At 50.4% G+C, this 18,785-nt stretch overlaps 1 protein-coding gene and 1 long non-coding RNA gene across 2 annotated transcripts; both read left to right on the forward strand.

Annotated features, from left to right (window-relative positions):
* Window positions 1-304: 304 nt before the first annotated feature.
* On the forward strand, window positions 305-3,863 carry NKX2-3 (NK2 homeobox 3). Its single transcript, XM_069566712.1, has 2 exons — window positions 305-874; window positions 2,348-3,863. The coding sequence occupies exons 1-2, from the start codon at window positions 514-516 to the stop codon at window positions 3,088-3,090; spliced, it is 1,104 nt and encodes a 367-aa protein (XP_069422813.1). The 5' UTR covers window positions 305-513; the 3' UTR covers window positions 3,091-3,863.
* A 4,282-nt stretch (window positions 3,864-8,145) lies between these two features.
* On the forward strand, window positions 8,146-13,058 carry LOC138427584 (uncharacterized). The gene is made up of 4 exons (XR_011252072.1): window positions 8,146-8,514; window positions 10,418-10,588; window positions 11,427-11,505; window positions 11,792-13,058. It is a non-coding gene; the product is annotated as an uncharacterized lncRNA (long non-coding RNA).
* The last annotated feature ends 5,727 nt before the right edge of the window (window positions 13,059-18,785 follow it).

The following is an 18,785-nucleotide window of genomic DNA, read 5'->3' on the forward strand; positions in this document are numbered from 1 at the left end:
TATCCTTCCTGGCAGTTGGTTCTCAGGATGCCTCCCAGAACTGGCTTTACTCGGGAAGATGCGGCCAGTCGGGATGGGAATCTGTCGTTCGTGTACCCCAGGCAGTGCAGCCTCTCCTGCAGCCACTAAGACTTCGAGACTCTATACTAGCCCTTGTCTATTTCTGGTAGCTCCGCTGCACCCCCACTCAGTGGATGCGGAGGGGTGTGGTCCACAGGAGCTGGAACCAATGGGGATGGAGGTCGGAGCGAGAGCCCCGCCCCCGACGTGACGCACGACCCCCGGACTCCTGCTTCTCAGCCCCGGCCCCAGTCCCTGCAGTGGCTGTAACAAAACCCAGACCCCCACGTCCGGGCCAATGGAGGCGATTTAGACTGGAGTGGGACCGCGTCTGTCAAAAGCCCGACTCGGCAGCAGCGGCGGAGTCCAGAAGGAGAGCTGGAGCCGCCGCGCTGCCTCCCCGCCCCCGCCGGGATTTATTGAATATTTGGACTGGACAATTAAGTGGCCCTGATGATGTTACCAAGCCCGGTCACCTCCACCCCTTTCTCAGTCAAAGACATTCTGAATCTGGAGCAGCAGCAGCAACAGCACTTCCACGGCGCGCACCTGCAGGCGGACTTGGAGCACCACTTCCACTCGGCGCCCTGCATGCTAGCCGCCGCTGAGGGGACTCAGTTTTCGGACGGAGGGGAGGAAGACGAGGAAGAAGAGGGCGAGAAACTGTCCTATTTAAACTCACTAGCTACAGCCGATGGCCACGGGGATTCGGGGCTCTGCCCCCAGAGCTTTGTCCACACGGTCCTGCGAGACTCGTGCAGCGGGCCTAAGGAACATGAAGAGGAGCCCGAGGTCGTGAGGGACGGGAGCCAAAGTGAGTAGAGAGGGGAAAGGAACACTCATCTGGGGCAATGGCGGCATGCCCGCAAACAGCCCGCCAACCTTGCCGGCACGGCTGCCCGCCCCTTTAGCTCCTGGCTGGTGTCATGCCAGTTCCTGGTCAGCGACAGCTCCGCAAAACTCAGATGCTGCAAGGGAGCCAGGGCGGAGGGAGAAGGCCAAGGTGACTCCGCCAACTACTCCCCCCAGAGGGAGGAGGCGATGCAGCCGCGGAGGTTATTGCTGCCCTGATGCAGATAAGCAACGTGGGCTCAGCTGCCGGGTGCTGACAACTGTAGCTCTTCTCAGGAGCTAGAGGGGCATGAGCCTCAACTTTTCCCACTTTCCCTCTAGCGTGAGATGCGTCTTTTGAGGCCAGGGCAGCCGTTCCCTCTTCCCGGAAAAGGTAGTCCAAGCAGGTTATGTGCCTGGTGTCCGCAGGGCGCAGGAACTTAGGTAGAATTTTAGCGGGGGTGCTTTCCTCACTTCTCCGCCTGGAACTCTGCGTCCTGGCACCCGGCAGAGAGCGAGGGGATGGTGGGAGAGCGCATGGGAACATAGTTCATTCCTCACTCGCACCCTTGAGGCAACCAGCCTTTTTGAAAATCTGTAACGTTTTGCTTTGTGTCCCAGATTGTGTGGCTTCGGGCTGAGTGAAAAACGCGCTGAACTTAGATCCTGTCTGCTCAAGTAGGACGGGAGGTGAATTGGGCAGGGCAACAGAATAACTGAAAAACGCCTCCAACGAAGTGTTTGTGAGGAGACAGAGCCAAAAGAATCTCCTTCCCCAAGAGAAGGTTTGTTGTGGCGGAAGCCAAGGCCTGTGCTCTGACAGCTCCCCTGGGCCTAAAATCGACATGAAACTCAGTCAGTCAGTCAATCAAATTTCTTTTTCTTTCTAAGGTAACGGTTGTCCTTACTCAGACACTCAGTTGTGGGTAGGCAGGCATTTAAAGGTAAACAAACAAACAAAAAAACAGTTCCTGGGCAATAAGCAGTACACTCAGACATTTCTAAGCAGGAAGATTTTGGCACATCGCACAAATTTCGGCCGCCAAAAACCAACATGCCTCTCACACCTTCAGCTATTTATGACGGAAAAGAAGGCAACCGAATTTGCAAATATTGGAGTTACGTAGTTACAAACTTTCATCCTGAAAATAATCATTAGCAAGCCGAGCTGCACATTTAATACAGGGTAATCTCTCGCAGATGCTGAAGTTCTAAATAAACGCGCGCTAACTACCCTTCCCCACACTATGTGCCTCCACCCGTCGAGGACGTGGTGAGGGCCCTTGGGCGATCGAAGAGTCCCACGGCGCCAGAAGTCACAAAACTTCCCCAAAACCCAAGCAGTTATTACTGCACGCTCAGCGTTGCCACCAAAAAGGGTCACAGTGCTCCTGGACCGGAGCCGCAGAGAGGCCGGGAACAACTAAGAGACACTGTTGTTTTGCTTCTTTCGCAGAAAGCTGCCAACTGAAGAAACCTCTGGAGGCAGCCGGAGACTGTAAGGCGGCAGAGGAGAGCGAAAGGCCGAAGCCACGCAGCCGCCGGAAGCCCCGGGTCCTCTTCTCGCAAGCCCAAGTCTTCGAGCTGGAACGCAGGTTCAAGCAGCAGCGGTACCTGTCGGCGCCCGAGCGCGAGCACCTCGCCAGCAGCCTAAAGCTCACGTCCACCCAGGTGAAGATCTGGTTCCAGAATCGCAGGTACAAGTGCAAGAGACAGCGGCAGGACAAGTCTCTGGAGCTGGGCGGGCACGCGCCCCCGCCGCCGCCGCGCCGTGTGGCGGTGCCGGTGCTGGTGCGGGACGGCAAGCCGTGCGTCACTCCTGGCGCGCCCGCCTACGGCGCGCCCTACAGCGTGGGCGCGGGAGCCTACTCCTACAACAGCTTCCCTGCCTATGGCTATGGGAACTCGGCAGCCGCCGCCGCAGCCGCCGCCGCTGCAGCCGCCGCCGCCGCGGCCTACAGCGGCAGCTACGGCTGTGCGTACCCGGCAAGCGGTGGCAGTGGCGGCGGCGGCGGCGGGGCCTCCTCGGCGGCCTCGGCCATGCAGCCCGCCTGCAGTGCGTCTGGAGGCGGCCCCTTCATGAACGTGAGCAACCTGGCCGGCTTCGGGGGCGGCGGCGGCGCGCAGCCGTTGCACCAGGGTGCGACGGCGGGGGCCGCGTGCGCTCAGGGCACCTTGCAGGGCATCCGGGCCTGGTAGGGACCGGGCGGGTAACGCGGCAGGCGACCCCACCGCAGCCTGGCGCCGCGGGACTGAAGGGCGAGAAAGGCTGGATCCAAGGAAGGACCAGGTCCCCTCGTTAAAAATATATATATATACATACACGCCTCGCTCCCCAGGGCCTCGGAGCGCAGCTTACGCGAAGTCCGGGGAAGGGAGCTCTGGGGCGAAGAGGATGCGCCTGAGCCTTCATGGAGACTATCTCTTGGGCAGAAACGCTGGCTGGGTGCCGGGAGGACGATGGGCCCAATCTCGGCCCCCAAAAGAGTGCGAAAGGCTCGGACTCAGGCTGCCAGTCGTCTCTCCCTTCTCGCGGCCTCAGCAGAGCTCTGGCGGAAAACTCAAGGACAGAGAACAGCATGAAGGAGAGAAAAACGGGCGTCGTGGCTTGAGAAATCCCCAGGCTCTACCGACCCTCCGCTCACTTTGCGGGGCCGGAGTGCCACACCACAGTCTATTTTCCTTTTCCCAACCGCCTGCCCTCCGCAACAGATACCTCGGCGTGGATCTCCAGATTGTCAGGGGGCGTAGAACTCTGCAAGAAAAATTAGCAGAGCAAGATCAAAAGTTGGGGGTTTGAACAAATCCGGGACCTAGGGGCCCACCGGAGGTGTTACCGGCTTTCCTCTGTTTCCTATTCTGTATTCAGCACATATAATATATATATATATAACTAAATATATCCACACGCCATGTACACACCCGCTGCCGTACACTACAGGAGTCAATAAACAAGGTGCAATATTTTCAAACGGTTGGCCGGCTACAGACTTTGTTTAGCCCACAAAAGTAGGGAGGGATCCTTCAACAGGGCAGCGGGGAAGGAAAAGATGCTCTGGAAAAGCAGTTCCAGATCTCGGACCTGGGCGATCTCGGGCCTGGTCTCTTCTGCCTCAGCCTCCAGGCTGCAAGTCCGGTCTCTAAGGCTTTGTTCATTAATTTCTCTTTACTGTCGTAGGGAGGATAGGTCGGAGAATCAGGGCCTTTTGAGTTGGGACTTTGAAATCCCCCCAAGTTTCACCCAGATGCTTGGGCTAGTATCTGGGCCTGCGTTAGATCAAGGCTTAGACTCTGCCCGTCTCGAATGCCTCTAGAGTAAAGGAAACCTCGCCCCTAGGCCTAGCCGTAGGCGGCGCGAAGGCAGCTCCATCTTCGGCCGCCGCCCGGCCTTCCGGCGCGCCCGGGGGCGCTGCGCCCCGCCGCGGCCGAGTTCTCCCCCTCGGTCGCCCTCCCTTCTTCCCCGGCGGCCGAGGCTTTATGCGGCTCCTTGTCACTTGCGGAGAATGCCTGTGCGAGGCCTGTGCTGCTACACGGCCGATTGTGAGCGTGCCAAGGCGGGTGAATGGAGAGGCCTCAGCGCGCCGCGCCATTGTGGGGTCGGGCCTCGCTGAAAGGCGGCTCCGGGCCGGGAAGGTGCGGAAAGAATGGCTTTTTATTGGAGTCCCGAACAAAAGGTGTGGTAGGAAGGCGAAGTCCACTGCGCGAACAAAAACCTCAGCGCGTCGGGATTGACGTCCCCCCCGAGCTCCCCATTGCTTCTCAGAGCGGGGGCTTTGTGCAGCAGTCTGCTCAACAGAGGGACGGAGAAATGCGCGGGGGTTTTGTTCCCCACTTTTTGTGCGCTGGGGGAGGGGGCGGCCAGGGGGAACAGGGGCTGGGCGGGCAGCAGGGAGGGGCGCGCTGATTAGGCTGGGCCGGCCCGGGCGCCGAGACGTTCAGCGGGAGTCGGCTGCCTGAAAGCAGGGTCATTATTGCTACAAGTTTAGCAATTTCGCCCTTAGAGGAGGGGGCGGGGGCTGCTAGGTTGCTGCGGGGCCGCCTGGCTGGGGAGCTGCAGAGTCCCGGAGGAGAGGGAAGAAAAAAAGGGGAGGGGAGAGAGGAAGACAGGCCCGCAAGGCAATCCACCAAACCCACTGACCGCCCAGGAAGAGGCTTGGACGCATCCAAAAGGGCCTAGCGGGAAGCAGGACAGGCGGCGTCTGGGGGCGAAGACCCGCCCTCCCCTTGCCTCCTTAGAAGCAAAAAGACCCCCGAGCCAGGCACACCAGGCTGCAGATCCCTCAGCTCCTCGCCGCCAGTTTCCTCCTCTCTCAAACCGCCCTGCAGTTGGGACACCGCCGCGATGTCCCAAACCCCCTTCCTAGCGAGCTCTCCTTCTGGAGCTATTATCTTTCCTTGAGTTGCTTAGGCTAAAGGCTTGGAGGGAATTCTTGCCTCCTAAGACATTTCTCTCTGCCTGCAGCCCCGGACTCCATTCATCCATCCATCCATCTATTCACTAGTATTCACTGATACTGATACTGCTAATACATGTTCACTTCACTGTTCTGGCCACTGCGGAATGGTGAAAAATAAAAGTGTCCGCAGGCTTAGGACGTTGATTTGAAGGAGTGTGTGTGCCGGGGAGATAGACAACTAACAAATACATGTAAAAATAGGTAGTTGATTCTAAGAAAGAACCAAGTACTGGAGGGAGGATTCTTTTGAGTAGGTGATCAGAGAAAGCCACATTGAAGAGATCGGATTCAAGCCTGAATGACAGAAAGGAAGCCAGTCCAAGCAGCGCTTTGCAGTCGCCACCTCCTTGTCTCTGCATATGTCCTCCCCTCCTTCTGGAATGCTCTAACACCCCCATCTTTCTGGTAAACTCTTGCTCCTCCTTCAAGGCCAAGCTTCTTTCCTGAACCACCCAAGTGGGGGTAATCACTCCCTAATAGTGCCACCAGAGTCTTAGGTACTTTCCAGTATCACCACATAGTGTCATGAAAAAATTTATTTGTCTCTCTCCCTGCCATGTGAGGGCCTAGTGAGGTCGTAGGGGCCAGGCTGGCATCTTTTCCCCCTAGAACATATAACACGGAGATCATGGGGCCAGGCTGCTTCAGAGTGGCCATCCCCAATGCAGGTGGCCCCGGTGCTGTGGAACTTTGCACTGGGTGCTGGCTGCAAGGAAGATGGGCAGAGCTAGACTCTTGGACCACCTGGGTGGAGCTAGAACACCGGAAATCAACCACAGAAGACCTGCAGCCTGTCCCCATCCCAGAGGAAGGCCGGGCCTTGGGCACCCCATGATGCTGCAGGGGGTGGGGGTGGATATGGCTTCCCCAAGGGATTGCTGCCCCTGGCCATACATCTTAAAACCTAGGGAAGAAGGTTGAGAACTTGGTGGTAACCTTGACACGAGGACATCAAGTTTAGGGTTAGAGAAAAAGATTCAAGGAAAGGGAAGGGTGGGGTGGGGGCGGAAAGCTGGAATGTATGCAATAAATCCAAGACCTGCATCTGAGACCTAAATCAACTTTCCCTACATTCACTAGGTGAGAAATATGGTCAGTGATCAAGATGCTGCCCAGCGCGGAGCACTCACTTCTAAGCCTGGATTTCAGCGTGTGCGCACTAGAAAACCCAAGGCTCTGGGAGCAGATTCCATAGCTCCGCTGGGGGTTTTCTAAGTAAGCAACTCCTTTTTCTCCCTCTTGGTCTGTATCCTGCTAGACCGTGGCCTCTCCGTGCCCCCCAGCGCCGGATACCCACCTTCCTTGCTCGGCTTCCTCCTGGCCCGCCTTGGTCTTCCTTCACTCTGCATCCATCCCCTCCGGTTCTGGAAAAGGGGCGTGTGATTCTCATAGAGGAAACAGAGCTGGTTCTATGAATTGGCTCCTGCGCACTTTGCGTGTCTTGAGATACTTAAAGCCAGTCTGGACCAGCCCCCTCCCCGATCCCTACCCTTCCCCAGATCCTTCAATCTCTGGGTATAAATAGCTCACATCTCTTCACTGAAGGATTTCCGTACTGCTCAGTTGCTGAGGTTCTAGTGCCTTGGCCATCAGAGGGTGAAAACCCTTGACTAACAGCTAGTTCTTCCTTGAGCTCCCTCTCTAGGGGAAAAGACACCCTCCCAGACCCAAACCACCGCCTAGTTACTGATTGTCTTGTGATCCAGGAGGAAATGTAAAATCCAGACAAGCCTTCTAATGACCCATGAGACTTTGCGCAGGTGAAGTAAACTGTCCCTCGGGTTTCTGAGCTCTAAAGCAAAGAAAAGCAATAATCCTTCCCCATCCAATAACTGGTGTCACATTGGGCTCAAGCAGTGAGTAGGCATTACTCATGGGGCATGTGGAATAGGTTCTAGAAGGACAGCACTTTCTTTTTCTTTCTTCAGAGCCTAATCTTGAGGGGTTAAGAGGATGAACTCTGGAGTCAGACTGCCTCTATTTCAATCTCAGGGCTACCATAAACAGCATTAGAGACCTTGAGTAAGAAACTCTCTGAACCTCAGTTTTCTCCTCTATAAAATGGGTATGCTTAATAGTGCCTTTCTTATAGGTTTTCTTTTCTTACAGTAGAACACACAAATATTAAATATTCAACTCAATGAATGTTTATATAGGTAAATGCTCATGAGCCAATCAATCACCTTGGCTTTGAAAATTAAAGGAGATGATCCAGGTAAAAGCAGCTTAGTGCAGCAGTGTCTGGTGGCTCAGTGGTAAAAAACAAAACGAAACAAACTCGCCTGCCAGTGCAGGAATTCGGTTTCCTGGGTTGGGAAGATCCCCTGGAGAAGGAAAGGGCAACCCACTCCAGCATTCTTGCCTGAGAAATCCCGTGGACGGAGGCGCCTGGCGGGTTACAGTCCGTGGAGTCCCAGAGTCGGACGAGACTTAACGACTAAACAACAAGCAGTGTCTGGTAGGCATCAGCCAGGACTGTGATATAACTCAGAAGCCCAGGACTGTTTTCTGCCCTTGGGTCACTCATAGGTGCGCGGGGAGAGCGGGGCGGGCCGGAGCCATCGCTGATAAACCAGGGGCAGGGGCCACCTGGCGGGGCGTTCAGGCTGGCAAACTTTTCAGAGGTTTGGACTTGAGGAATTCGACTGAAGAAGGAAGTGAAGGGAGGTTCCTGGGGGAGCCACGAGTCCCCCCAACCCATGCTGCGGGAAGGAAGGGGTCAGGAGAGAAACCTAGCCCCTGTGGGCAAGGCGATTCCCTGGTAAGGCTGGGGTGGGGCCGGGTGGGCGGGCGCTCCGCGGGAGAGCAGCGCGTGCAGGGGCGGGCTGGTTCAAGGCCTCCTGCGCAGCCTCCTCTTCCTTCGCTTAACGGTTCCGGGCTCTGGGGGGACATCCCAGGTGCCTTCTCCCGTCTCCCGGGGAGAACGGCGGATTCTCGGTGCCTTGAGTTCAGTGCTCCGCTGCCGCCCGCTCCGCTTGAACGGGAGGCACTGCGGGTGGCCCAGGTGCCTCGGGGCCGGGCGCAGCGTCTCACACCGGCCTGGGGCGGCCAGAGCCCGCTGGGCAGGGAGCCCTCAGCGAGCCCGGGGAGAGCCCAGAGTGGGAGAACCGGCCGTCCCGGCGGTCACTACCGGGGCGCGGAGCCAAGCCCAGCGCGCGGCGCGGAGGTAAGACGCTCTGCGGGAGGTTGGTGAGTCCGTGTGGCTTCCGAGCCAAGTCCAGCGGGGCTGGGGCGAGGAAAGGGCACTGATCTCAAAACTACGCTTGCTTTATTGAAAAGACGCTCCCATAAAAAGCCTGAACTGTAGGTAACGTCCATAGCAGCAAAATTTTCTAAAGGGAAGGTTAGAAAATTTATCGAAGTATGACACATACAGGAAAGACCTAAGTGTACGTACATACAGCTCACTGAATCTTCAGAAGCGGAACGCTCCCTGCGAACCACATCCAGATGGTAAAATAAAGCATGCCCGACCCCTACCCCAACCCCCCTTGCGCTCCTTTTTACCATCCCCACCAAGTGAAGTCGCCTGCTCGGTTGTGTCCTACTCTTTTCCAGGCAAGACTACTGGAGTGGGTTGCCATTTCCTTCTCCAGGGGATCTTCCCAACCCATGGTTTTTTGCCCCATTTGGAACATTGTATAAATGGAATCACATAGCTAGTACTCTTATCTGCCTGGCTTTTTAAATTTGTGAGATATATATTCTGCTTGTTGTTGTAGATTGCTCATTTTCATTATTTTACAGAATTCCCTTGTGTGGACATGCAGCAATTGATTCATCCATTGTGCTGTTGATGGGCGTCGGGTAGTTTCTAGATTTGGGCTGTGGTGACTAATGCTCCTACAAACACCCAAGAACAGTACCCTGTAGAACTTTCTGCAGTAAGGGAAGTGTTCTGCATCCGTGGTGTCCAGTATGGTTGCTGCCAGTCACATGTGGCTGCTGCTCACTTGAACAGTGTGACCGAGGGACTGGATTTTAGTTGTCTAAAATTATGATTAATTGAGATGCAAAGGGTCATATGTGTTAGCACAATTCTAGTAAGTCTTTCAATGACTGTAATGCACATTTCTATTCTGGACCTACCTAGGGGTGCCATTGCTGCGTCTTAGAGGATGAAAGTTAGCGGAAGTAGATTCTACCAAGCAGTTTTCTAAAGTTGGTTGTACCAATTTACATTTCCATTGGGAGCAGCACCGAAGCAGTTAGTATTTTCATTCCCTTTCTCTTCATGTAGTGAAAAGAGGCTTTTTTGTTCACTTTTAAGTAAGACCATGAAAACTGACACTTAACCATAGTGAAGATGATGTAATAATAATGGTTGGATGATTTCCTGAGGACTAAGAGATGTTGCAAGCATGGGTGCTAAGTTGCTTCAGTCATATCTGACTCTTTGCAACCCTATGGACTGTAACCCACCAAGCTCCTTTGTCCATGGCATTCTCCAGGCAAGAATACTGAAGTGGATTGCCATGCCCTCCTCGAGGGGATCGTCCAGACCCTGTGTCTCTTCTGTCGCCTGCCTTGGCAGTTAGGTTCTTTACCACTAGTGCCACCTGGGGAGCCCTGAGAGATTTTATAGGGGTCTAAAGCTTACCCTTCATGCCACTGCACTTCTGCAGCTGGGCCTCCCACTCAATCAACCTTCTGCCTTTGGAACTGGAGCAGGATTAGCAGGGCACTAGGGCAAAGGCTCTGGAGAAGGTGATGCCACCCCACTCCAGTACTCTTGCCTGGAAAATCCCATGGACGGAGGAGCCTGGTAGGCTGCAGTCCATGGGGTTGCGAAAAGTCTGACACAACTGAGTGACTTCCGTTTCACTTTTCACTTTCATGCACTGGAGAAGGAAATGGCAACCCACTCCAGTGTTCTTGCCTGGAGAATCCCAGGGACGGGGGAGCCTGGTGGGCTGCTGTCTATGGGGTCGCACAGAGTTGGACACGACTGAAGCGACTTAGCAGCAGCAGCAGCAGCAGCAGCAGCAGCAGCGGGGCAAAGACTCTGTTTTTGGAGGTGATGCATCTTCCACGTCTGTTATTAATTTTTTTTTTTCCTCCTCACGCAGCATTTAGGATCTTAATTCCCCAACCGAAGATCAGACTGTGCCTGCTGCATTGGGAGGCAGAGTCAATCACTGAGTTGCCAGGGAAGCCCCTGTTGTTACTTTCCGCCTTCCTGAAATCAGCTTCCCCTCTTCCTTTGCTGCTGTAGTTGGAATATCCCACCAGCGGACATGGTGAGACTGCCTGGCAGGCTGCAGCCACGTACAGAAGCCAGGCTTTGTGCAGGCTGCAGTTTTAGTTTGCAGCTTGGCTCGTCCTTATGTAAAAGGGGATGAACAGTCCTGGATGTGCTACCTCACTGGCTTGCTGAGAAGCAGAGTCAGCCCTGGGGAAGCAGTAAGGCGACTCCTTACTGTGTCAAGCTGTGTGTGTGTGTGTGTGTGTGTGTGTGTGTATGTATCGTTTTGTAGACATTCTCTCTAAGCCTCAGAATAACCTTGTGAGTTTACTCATTCGGAAACTTAGCCTCAGAGATGTTAAGTCATTCCCCTCAAGACCACACAGTAAACAGTGGCAGCAACCCCAGGAGGACTTTCCACCCAGTGCCACAGTTTCTACTTCCCTTCCCTGGATTAAACAGAGCCCAAACTGGGGCAGATCTTGAAATTCTGGATCAAATTAGATATCCTATGCTAAGCGTCCCTTCAGATGGACTCAGATCAATCACTGATGACTTGTGTGTGGCCAGTTAAGCAAAGGAAATATTTTTTATGTTGTATTACTAGTGGAATTCGCTTTGTGTGACACACAACTTCTTGGAAAGTTGTGTGCAAAAGAGCTTTTTGCTTGTGGCAAGTAAGGGAGAAAAACTGAATACATTAAGTTCATCCCTGAAATTTGTTGCCCAAAGTGAATTATTTTGTAAATTGAAGGATTCTTTTGAAATATTAATAATCAGCATTTGCTTCAAGGGTTTGGATTTTCAAATAATAAGCAAGGGTTAAAAGCAATTCAAAATTGTATCCAGGATTCATTATTATTTCACACGTATTTCTTCTTTCATTGAAAAAGGTTCTAATGAAAGTTTCACCTCACCCATCTTGGCACTGAGTTCTCTGAGAGGTCCACAGATTACTTCCTTACCCAAATGGTAAGTTACTAGAAACCCGGGGTGCCTGGTGGCTTACTGGTGGATTCAGGCTTAACTTGGGTGTGTTTTACAGATCCTGATTACTTGGTCAGTCTCTCACAGGTGGGGCTGAAGAGTCAAATGAGTTATTGTATTAAAAGGCCTTTAAGGTCCCACCCAGTCTTGGGATTCTTTAAATTAAATGTATTACATGCCTACAGATTCATAGATTTCAACTGTGCTGGTGGGAAGGGCCTTAGAAATCACCATAGTCCAGCTCTTTTCTGATTCTGAATCCTGTCTGCAGCATCCTGGACAAGAAACTCTCCCATAGCTCTGGGATGCCACCCATAAGAGAACCACTCACCTCTCCACTCCATGTGTGAGGAAGTTCTATCTTGTGTTCATATGGAATCTGCTTCCTGGACCTTCCATCCACTGCTCCTCTTGTTCCCACAAACATCTATTCCTTCTGTGTGTCATTTCTTCAAATATTTGAAGCCAGCCATCAAAACCCATGTAGACCTTCACTTCTCCAGGTGAAACAGCCTCAGTTCATCAGTCCTCAACCTCCTGCTCATTCTGCAGTATGTGTTGTCTAGCTCACCCATTTCTTCTGTGCCCGGGCTGTTCTGGGTTATTCCCCATAGAAGGCCTCCCTTCCTCAGCCTTTAAACACTTGAAATCCTAAAAGATGATGCTGTGAAAGTGCTGCACTCAATATGCCAGCAAATTTGGAAAACTCAGCAATGACCAGAACTGGAAAAGGTCAGTTTTCATTCCAATACCAAAGAAGGACAATGCCAAAGAATGCTCAAACTATTGCACAATTGCACTCATCTCACATGCTTGCAAAGTAATGCTCAAAATTCTCCAAGCCAGGCTTCAATAGTACCTGAACCAAGAACTTACAGATGTTCAAGCTGGATTTAGAAAAGGCACAAGAACCAGAGATCAAATTGCCAACATCTGTTGGAGCATAGAAAAAGCAAGAGAGTTCCAGAAAAACATCTACTTCTTTATTGACTATGCCAAAGCCTTTGATTGTGTATATCATAACAAACTGTGGAAAATTCTGAAAGAGATGGGAATACCAGACCACCTGACCTGCTTCCTTAGAAATCTGTATGCAGGTCAAGAAGCAACAGTTAGAACTAGACATGGAACAACAGACTGGTACCAAATAGGGAAAGGAGTACGTCAAGGCTGTATATTGTCACCCTGTTTATTTAATTTATATGCAGAGTACATCATGTGAAATGCCAGGTTGGATGAAGCACAAGCTGGAATCAAGTTTGCTGGGAGAAATATCAATAACCTCACACACGCAGATGACACCACCCTTTGGCAGAAAGCGAAGAAGTTTCTCTTGATGAAAGTGAAAGAGGAAAGTGAAGCAGTTGGCTTAAAACTCAACATTCAGAAAACTAAGATCATGGCATCTGGTCCCATCACTTCATGGGCAAATAGACGGGGAAACAATGGAAACAGAGACTATTTTCTTGGGCTCCAAAATCATTATAGATGGTGGCAGCAGTTATGAAATTAAAAGACGCTTGCTCCTTGGAAGAAAAGCTATGATTAACCTAGTTCAGTTCAGTCGCTCAGTTGTGTCCTACTCTTTGTGACCCCATGAATCACAGCACGCCAGGCCTCCCTGTCCATCACCAACTCCCGGAATTTACCCAAACTCATGTCCATCGAGTCGGTGATACCATCCAGCCAACTCATCCTCTGTCCTCCCCTTCTCCTCCTGCTCCCAATCCCTGCCAGCATCAGGGTCTTTTCCAATGAGTCAACTCTTTGCATGAGATGGCCAAAGTTTTGGAGTTTCAGCTTCAGCATCAGTCCTTCCAATGAACACCCAGGACTGATCTCCTTTAGGATAGACTGGTTGAATCTCCTTGCAGTCCAAGGAACTCTCAAGAGTCTTCTCCAACACCAATGTTCAAAAGCATCAATTCTTTGGCGCTCAGCTTTCTTCACAGTCCAACTCTCACATCCATACATGACCACTGGAAAAACCATAGCCTTAACTAGACAGACCTTTGTTGGCAAAGTAATATCTCTGCTTTTTAATATGTTATCTAGGTTGGTCATAACTTTCCTTCCAAGGAGTAACCTAGACAGCATATTAAAAAGCAGAGACATTACTTTGCCAACAAAGGTCCACCTAGTCAAAGCTATGGTTTTTCCAGTAGTCACGTATGAGTGTGAGAGTTGGACTGTGAAGAAAGCTGAGCGCCAAAGAATTGATGCTTTTGAACTGTGGTGTTGGAGAAGACTCTTGAGAGTTCCTTGGACTGCAAGGAGATCCAACCAGTCCATCCTAAAGGAGATCAGTCCTGAATGTTCATTGGAAGGACTGATGCTGAAGCTGAAGCTCCAATACTTTGGCCACCTGATGCGAAGAGCTGACTCATTGGAAAAGATCCTGATGCTAGGAAAGCAAGAGAAGGGAACAACAGAGGATAAGATGGTTGGATGGCATCACCAACTCAATGGACATGAGTTTGAGCAAGCTTCAGGAGTTGGTGACAGACAGGGAAGCCTGGCATGCTGCAGTCCATGGGGTCACAAAGAGTCAGACGCGACTGAGCGACTGAACTGAACTGATCTTTCCATACCCTTCTGGGAAAGCTGAGTTCCACTGGCAGGCTCTTCCTCATGGAACCCACTCTCCTTGATTTGTTTTTATTCCTTTGTTTTCGGAGGAATAAATATCCATTCTCTCGACAAGTAACACTTCCCCTGTAAGTATAGATATACTTTCTTTCCTACTTCTAGAAACAATGCTTCTTCTTTTGAGCTCTGAGGTCTCCCCACCTGTAATTTCATATTTTCTACCTCCTTTCCCTTCCTTTACCCTCAAACATGTAGCAGACTCTATTTTATCTTAACACTGGTGTTCTTTCCTCAGATATCTTTCCTCCCCCCTTTAGGGTCAGATTTCTGAATTTGTCTTTTTTTATCCTCCTGCCAACAATTTTTGATTCTTATTTTTAAGTGCATTCTTAAATTTGATAGGCAAAGATAAATTCTTTAATAATGAGAGAATTTAAAGTACTGTCCATATATATATATGTATATGTGTGTGTGTGTGTGTGTGTATATATATATATTACACAGAGCAAAATAGCAGAAGGGATCTCTGAAAGAGGCTTTGGGCAGGAGGAGAATGAGTAATGGGAGAAGAGAATATCAACTGATGGATGTCATCTTTTTTGCTAGGGAAGCTGACCTAGCCCTAATCAGATTTTATTATCACTGCTTTAACAAGCCATTTTATCCAAAGGATAATTTCAAAACCACATTTAGGATAAATTTGAGTCCAACTATTATAGGCAAAACTGGAGCAGAATTTTTAAAAACTTCGTTGAAAATGTTCATTATGTGGATCTTGATTGCAGTAATCTGTCTAAATTTGTCTTGAGAGCTACTTCCCTTTCCCTCAGCCTAAATGACGCTCATCTCCCAAGTGCTAGATATTGATGCCCTTCAGCAGCACTCCTGAGGTGTTGAAGGCCTGCTGCTGCTGCTGCTGCTGCTGCTGCTGCTGCTGCTAAGTCGCTTCAGTCGTGTCCGACTCTGTGCGACCCCATAGACAGCAGCCCACCAGGCTCCCCTGTCCCTGGGATTCTCCAGGCAAGAACACTGGAGTGGGTTGCCATTTCCTTCTCCAATGCATGAAAGTGCAAAGTGAAAGTGAAGTCGCTCAGTCGTGTCCGACTCCTGGCGACCCTATGGACTTCAGCCTACCAGGCTCCTCCATCCATGGGATTTTCCAGGCAAGAGTACTGGAGTGGGGTGCCATTGCCTTCTCCTGAGAATCTGCTACTCCACCTAATTATGAGACTCATTCTTTGAGATCAGATGACTTCTCTAGTTTGTGCTTTATTACCTCTCTTCAATGCTCAGCATAATGACCTTTTTAAAACGATTATTATTTATCATGTATCTATTTTTGGCTGTGCTGGGTCTTTGTTGCTACGCCCGCTTTTCTCTAGCTGTGCAGAGAGGGGGCTACTCTCACTGCGGTGCATGGCTTCTCGTTGCAGTGCCTTCTCTTGTGCCGGCACAGGCTGTAGGGCAGTGGGCTTCAAGAGTTGCGCCTCACGGGCTCGAGAGCACAGGCTCAGTAGCTGTGGTGCACGGGCTTAGTTGCTCCGTAGCATGTGGGATATTCCAGGACCAACCAGGGATCAAACCCATATCTCTTGCATTGGCAGGCAGATTCTTTACCACTGAGCCCCCAGGGAATCCCCCATAGTGACGTTTTACTGGAAAGTTGGGAAAATTTTGACAGTGTCTACCCTCCTAATCATTTTCTTTCTCAAAGAGTAGCTGTTCCTCCTCTTGCTTCTCCAACCCCATTTCGTGGAATCCTCCAAGTTTCATGATTTTTCTACACTCTTGCTCTCCTAAAACTTGACACTGTACATACACGGTGTCACCTACCACTTTTATATAAAGTGTCCCTGAATCTACAGCTTTAGCTTGGTCCCCCTCTAAATTCATATTTTCAAATGCCCAGGCGTAGTTCTCTATGTGCGTACACCATTGTCACCTCAAGTTCATCACCACTCCCCCAACCTATTCACACCTTAGCTTCTGCCCAGGGCATCACTGCTCCTGGTTCTCTTCCCTTTGGTTGGAACCAGTCAACAAACGCCCATTTTCCCTAAGAGTCTCTCTTCGCTTCGAGCAGAAGGAATGGAGAACTAAGACTGTCAGAACACCTAAACATTTGGGCACTGGGCTCTGCGTAGAAAAAGAAGCCATCCTAAAAAGTAAGTGCCATTATCTACATTTTTAAGGGTTAATAAAGCTATTTCAGGACTTCCCTGGGAGTCCAGTGGTTAAGGCTTAACGCTTTCATTGCGGGGGACAAAGGGTTTGGTCAGGGAACTAAGACCCCACATGCTGCATGGCATCCCCCCCCCAAAAAAAGATTTTGAGGATATGGACACTTTGTACAAAGATCCTCAGGTCTTAAGTGAGGGTTCAAAACTCTAAGCACTTTACTATAATGGCATTCTAACTCGTCCTGTGGCTTGGGCGTATCACTGATAAGCCCCATCTTTATACCAGCACCGGACTGATTTTCCCCAGATACCTCTTAATTAAAGTACGATCTACCCAGCTGCACTCTGGGGTCTTACTGTATATAGGGTCAAATATACTCTCAAGACCCTTACCATGCCAAATCAACCAAATTTCTTGTTATTTTTTAGTGATATATACCACCTCTTTAGTGTTCCCCACCCTCAACCCCTTTGTCTTCCATGCTGTTCCCTGGAGGAACATTTCAGCACTTCCAAGTCAAACCCCTCCTAACTTGTAAGTACTCCTGTGTCCTCAGTCGTGTCCAACTGTTTGTGACCCCATGGACTGTAGCCAGCTGGGATCCACTTTACGTAGGATTTCCCAGGTGAGAACACTGGAGTGGGTTACCATTCCCTCTTCAGGGGCTATTCCTGACTCAGGGATCGGACCTGAGTCTTCTGCTTTGGCAGGCAGATTCTTTACCACTGTGCCACCTGGGAAGCCCAACTTGTAAGTATGGGGCCTCCCAATTATGAAGTCTTTTCCAGTTACGAAAGCTCGTGGCCGTCATGTATCATATTCTTTTAATGTAAATGAGATGGCCTCACCTGCAAAACTTCTCTCTTAATCCAAGTCATGGTTTTATTTATTTTCTCATTATTTCCACCCTCAATTTAAAAATAAACTCCTTGAGGTTAAGGATCCTGTCTTACGCTTCTTTTATATTGCCCACAGAGATAGATATAAAAAAGAAATAATTTAGTAGAAAATGCTTAGATTAGTATAAAGTGCAGTATAAACAAAGTACATTATTCTTAAAATTACTCGTGTTATAAAATTGGCAAAATGTATTAAGTGCAGGTTCAACAAACAGCAGAAACTTGAGGGATTCAATAAATAAGTCGAATCCAGAGTTCCTCCACCTTCTCCTCCCATTTAATCCTCAACAATGCCTTCCTGCCCTCTCAGACTGAACATAGGAAAGGAGAGCCATTGACATTGCCCACTGGATGATGGGTTTTTTCAGGACAAGGAATTCTTGTCCATCCAATTGTTTTTCAGCACCTGAGTATAATGTCCAGTTTGAGGAGAAGGGAATGGCTACCAGACTCCAGTATTCTTGCCTGGAGAATTCCATGGGCAGAGGAGCCTGGTGGACTACAGTCCATGGGACTGGAAAGAATCAGCACGACTAACACTTTCACTTTTTGATGAAAGAATGAACAACTGGAGATATAACTTGGACCAGATTTCTGCTTCTCTGGAATTCTATTCTTGCTTCTCCATGTAGAATGAGAGAATGTCAAAGCTAGAAGGGATCAGCTCAATCAAACTCCCATTTTAAAGATGAAAAAAGCAATTCCAGATAGAAGACCATCTGCCCCTAGGTTATCCCTCTGCGCACGCCCTTCAGATGTCCTGTCCAATCCGGTGTTTCCCCCACTGTAATTCACAGCCTCCCTGTTTTCAGCTTTCTGTCCCTGAACCTATATCCACCAGCTCTTCCTCTCTTGCCAGGGCCCCTTCCCAGATCCCCTCACCTAGCTCCGCACTCCGCATGCCCCCAGTGTTATTTACTATTGTAGATAGTACTCTTTTGAATGTGGTACAAGCAAAATTCCTCTGCGATTACAAGCATATACACTTAAAAACGTGACTATTTGGAAGGAACACAACCTCTACCAGCAAGTTACAATTCAGAATCTCTTCAGGGGCTCACTCCAGAAGAATTTCAGAATTTTGAATCCAGAAACATAGTAGGATTTTTATACTAATAAACCACAGTGCAATTTAACTTGCCAAGTGACGTACTAGATATTCTAGAAGGCTCATGGTAACTCGGCAACCCCAAGGCTAGTAGCTCCATTTTACAGATGAGTAAACTGAGGTTCAGAGACGTTAAAAACAGCTTGCTGGAGGACACACTGCTGGTGCCGGAGCAGGTGATTGACCTGATCTCTCTGCCTTCTCCAGTGTGCCTTCGAGATGCACTGCTTCACCTGGATGTCCACTTCCTCCTCAGTGGCTGCTCTTTATTTGTTTAGTTTTGGCTGAGCTGGGTCTTCACTGCTGCGCGGGCTCGTCTCTAGCTGTGGTGCTCAGGCTTCTCTCATTGCGGAGCACAGACTCCAGGGCACTCCGGCTTCAGTAGTTGTGGCACACGGGCTCAATAGTTGCCTCTTCCGGGCTAAGTTGTTCTAACACAGGGGCTTAGTTGCTCCGAGGCATGTGGGATCCTCCTGGACCAGGGATTG

Source organism: Ovis canadensis, chromosome 22 (genome assembly GCF_042477335.2).
Source record: "Ovis canadensis isolate MfBH-ARS-UI-01 breed Bighorn chromosome 22, ARS-UI_OviCan_v2, whole genome shotgun sequence".
Classification (NCBI taxonomy): domain Eukaryota; kingdom Metazoa; phylum Chordata; class Mammalia; order Artiodactyla; family Bovidae; genus Ovis; species Ovis canadensis.

Bases quoted from the DNA above. Each gene is read 5' to 3' on its own strand.
- NKX2-3 (XM_069566712.1), top strand. From the start codon at position 514: ATGATGTTACCAAGCCCGGTCACCTCCACCCCTTTCTCAGTCAAAGAC. The intron at 875-2,347 runs GTGAGTAGAGAG...CTTCTTTCGCAG, and splicing joins CGTGAGGGACGGGAGCCAAA to AAAGCTGCCAACTGAAGAAA.